Genomic DNA, 3048 nt, shown 5'->3' with positions numbered 1-3048 from the left:
CAAAAGCAGTTGCAAGGAAACCTGCAACAATGGCAGCTCAAACAGCAAAATAAACAAGAGAGATTACAGCAATTGTTAGAGGAAATAGAAAAGAAACAAGAAGAACTAGAAAAGAAACAAGAAGGGAGACAAAAGCAGTTGCAAGGAAACCTGCAACAATGGCAGCTCAAACAGCAAAATAAACAAGAGAGATTACAGCAATTGTTAGAAGAAAAAGAAAAGAAACAAGAAGAAAGATTACAACAGTTGCAAGAAAACCTGCAACAGTGGCAGCTCGAACAGCAAAATAAACAAGAGAGACTACAGCAGTTGTTGGAGGAAAAAGAAAATAAACAAGAAGAGAAACGGTGAAGCTCTTGATGAGGTTACTACCACTGATGTGACTGTTACTGACGATAGGACATTTCCTGATGAAGCAGATGAACCCCACGTGAAGCAGAAACCAACGAGACGGAGACCAGTACGGAAAAAGATACGTCCCGTAAAATTAAGAGACTTTGTTGAATTGTAATTTTGTGTTTGTAATTCTGTACATTTAATTAAGTTATTGTTATTTGTTATTGGTTTAATGTAAGTGGCTATTGTTCGGAACGAACAATACTGAGGAAGGGGCAGTGTTACGACATCGAGGTCACGTGACTAGTATCACGCCAGTCATTCTCGAACTTTCACGTCTTTTCCTTAAATCTCGTGATCCTTCTAGATATAATGTAGTCTTGTATATATAAGACCGGCCACGAAGCGACAGGGAGGTAATGAGTAATTGAATGTATATGGATAAAATATTGTTGGCCACGTGAGACGTTTGTTATAGAGTGACTGTTGAAATTAAGTGTATCGTAACGTTGTATTCGGAAAGAATAAACCAGTTTTATTTAAGAAAAGGACTTGTGTCGCTAAAGTTTTGTTGGAACGAATTTATGGGAAATTAACTAATGAACAGAGACGTAACAGTGTCTCTTTTTTATCAGCAGTTCTCATTTATACTGTATCTTATCTAATAGCTGGAAAAACCAGAGAAAATTCATTTGATCTTATCTGAAAAATCATGCTAATTTTTCAACTTATTAAATAGCTAGTCTTAAGGTAAATTGTGCTTGTTTGTAGTTAAGAATAAAGCTACACAATTGGATATCTGTGCAGTGTACATCATGGATACTGAAACCCAGTTTTTATCATTATAAGCCTTCAGACTTACCACTGAGCTAATGGGGGTCTTAAAGTAAATAGTTTTTGTTACCTTGTATTTGTTCGTCGTTGTATTTTATATACAGTTCATGCATCCCTTCTTCTTTTGGCTCATATTTAAAGCTGACAGTACCATCATGATTGTCAATAATGCTTGGTTTATTCAACTGTCCTGAAGGCATCCTTACTTCAGCTAGAATCAGAATATAAATAAATGTATTATGTTTCATAATTATACAGCTAAATAACATTGTAATTTAACCCATTTAGCAGACAAAACATCATAACTGCAAGTAAAGTAGAGAAATTTCTTTCATATTTTCTATATAATTGTAATAAAAACCCATATTAGCCATCACAGTAAAAATGTTTTTCTTGGGTCGATCATTACAATAGTTATCATATGGTATCCTTTTCCTGATTATCTAGGGTTATTTACAAAATCTTAACAAACCATCACAGCCATCAAAAATGAATAAAATATACTTTGTGATAAATTAGCATGTATAAAAAGCATCACTCTTCAAAGCATATAGATGATAGGTGATAAATACTTTTGCTAATCATAAACAGATAATATGTAGTTGATATCCTATCATCAAAATGTTAAAGAAATGACTTCTAAGTTTCTTTACATCAAAAGCAAAATGTGATATTCCTTTTTTATACCCCCGAAGTTAATGACTAAAATTTTTCCCTCCAATTCTACAAGAATTAAAAAATGATATCCATTTCTCAACTCATAATAAAAGCAGTGTGGAATTTTCAGATACCAGTGATTTTTCCTAAGAGTGGCAAAATAGGTCTGCTGAATAATGGAAGATTCATCAAGGTATTTATTGCAAAATAATTCTGTATTCTCAGACTAACCGAGCTTGTGAGAAACAGAGACTAAACACAGGTGATCAATTACAATAAACAATATTTATTTCAAACAAATAGTGAAAATGTATTTTACTTTCCATGACAGACACTTGGAGAGCTAAGTTTGAAGTTATTCTAACTAAAATAATGCTGCTGATATCCTGTTCAAGACTGTATAAATTTCATATCACATACCTACTCGTTTACATCAGACTTACCCAGAGCATTTAGTGCTACCCACTTGACTAAAATTTCCAGTGAAACACAAGAGAGGTCATTACATTGAGACATCACCCATCTGTTGGTGGGAAAGATAGCTGTTTAACTGTTCATACTACAGATGACCTTGCAACTATCTTTCCCATGGAAAGATAAAAGATACTACTCTAGGTAAATGAAACAGAATTATGGGTTGCTACAGCTAAATACTCTAGGTAAATGAAACAGAATTATGGGTTGCTACAGCTATATACTCTAGGTAAATGAAACAGAATTATGGGTAGCTACAGCTAAATGAACTTAATGACTTTCTTGACCAATGTATTATGTGGAAACTGTACATATTTGCATAAATAACATATTCTGAAAAATATCTGTACTTCAGGCTTGTTCTAAAGTGACATTAGTCTTGATTTTAAAGCCTATTAAATTTTTAAAATGCATGTTGGTTAAGGTGCAGTGTCGCTTTCTCTCACCACTTTAAAAGCATTTACATGCAACAAAGACAACACAACCCTTTAACAAAGAAAATCAGTAGTTACATTGAAATATCCTTTAACAATGACTGACTACAAATAAAGCATCTTATGAATAAAACACAGGCACATGTTACAATATAATGAATAAAACTTTAACACCAGTTAATTCACAGAATTAATTATATGAAAGCAACTTAACAACAGTGACATTGCAAAACACCATTTAAAATGGATGAATGAATAATGTACATCATCATAAACTCTTTTATAGAAACTGAGAGATCAAATTTCTCACTGT

At 32.9% G+C, this 3048-nt stretch overlaps 1 protein-coding gene across 1 annotated transcript in view; it reads right to left on the bottom strand.

Moving 5' to 3' along the window:
* LOC106468205 (filamin-A-like) overlaps positions 1 to 1370 on the bottom strand; it is a 31911-nt gene extending 30541 nt beyond the window's left edge. Inside the window, exon 1 of the mRNA XM_022396543.1 lies at positions 1241 to 1370. Within this exon, the coding sequence (XP_022252251.1) occupies positions 1241 to 1370 (130 nt within the window). The remainder of the gene's footprint in view (positions 1 to 1240) is intronic.
* Between the last annotated feature and the right edge of the window lie 1678 nt (positions 1371 to 3048).

The sequence above is a fragment of the Limulus polyphemus genome, unplaced genomic scaffold (assembly GCF_000517525.1).
Source record: "Limulus polyphemus unplaced genomic scaffold, Limulus_polyphemus-2.1.2 Scaffold2915, whole genome shotgun sequence".
NCBI classification, from domain to species: Eukaryota; Metazoa; Arthropoda; class Merostomata; order Xiphosura; family Limulidae; genus Limulus; species Limulus polyphemus.
Note: the sequence above shows the minus strand (reverse complement) of the source record. Positions and strands in the feature narration are given on the sequence as shown.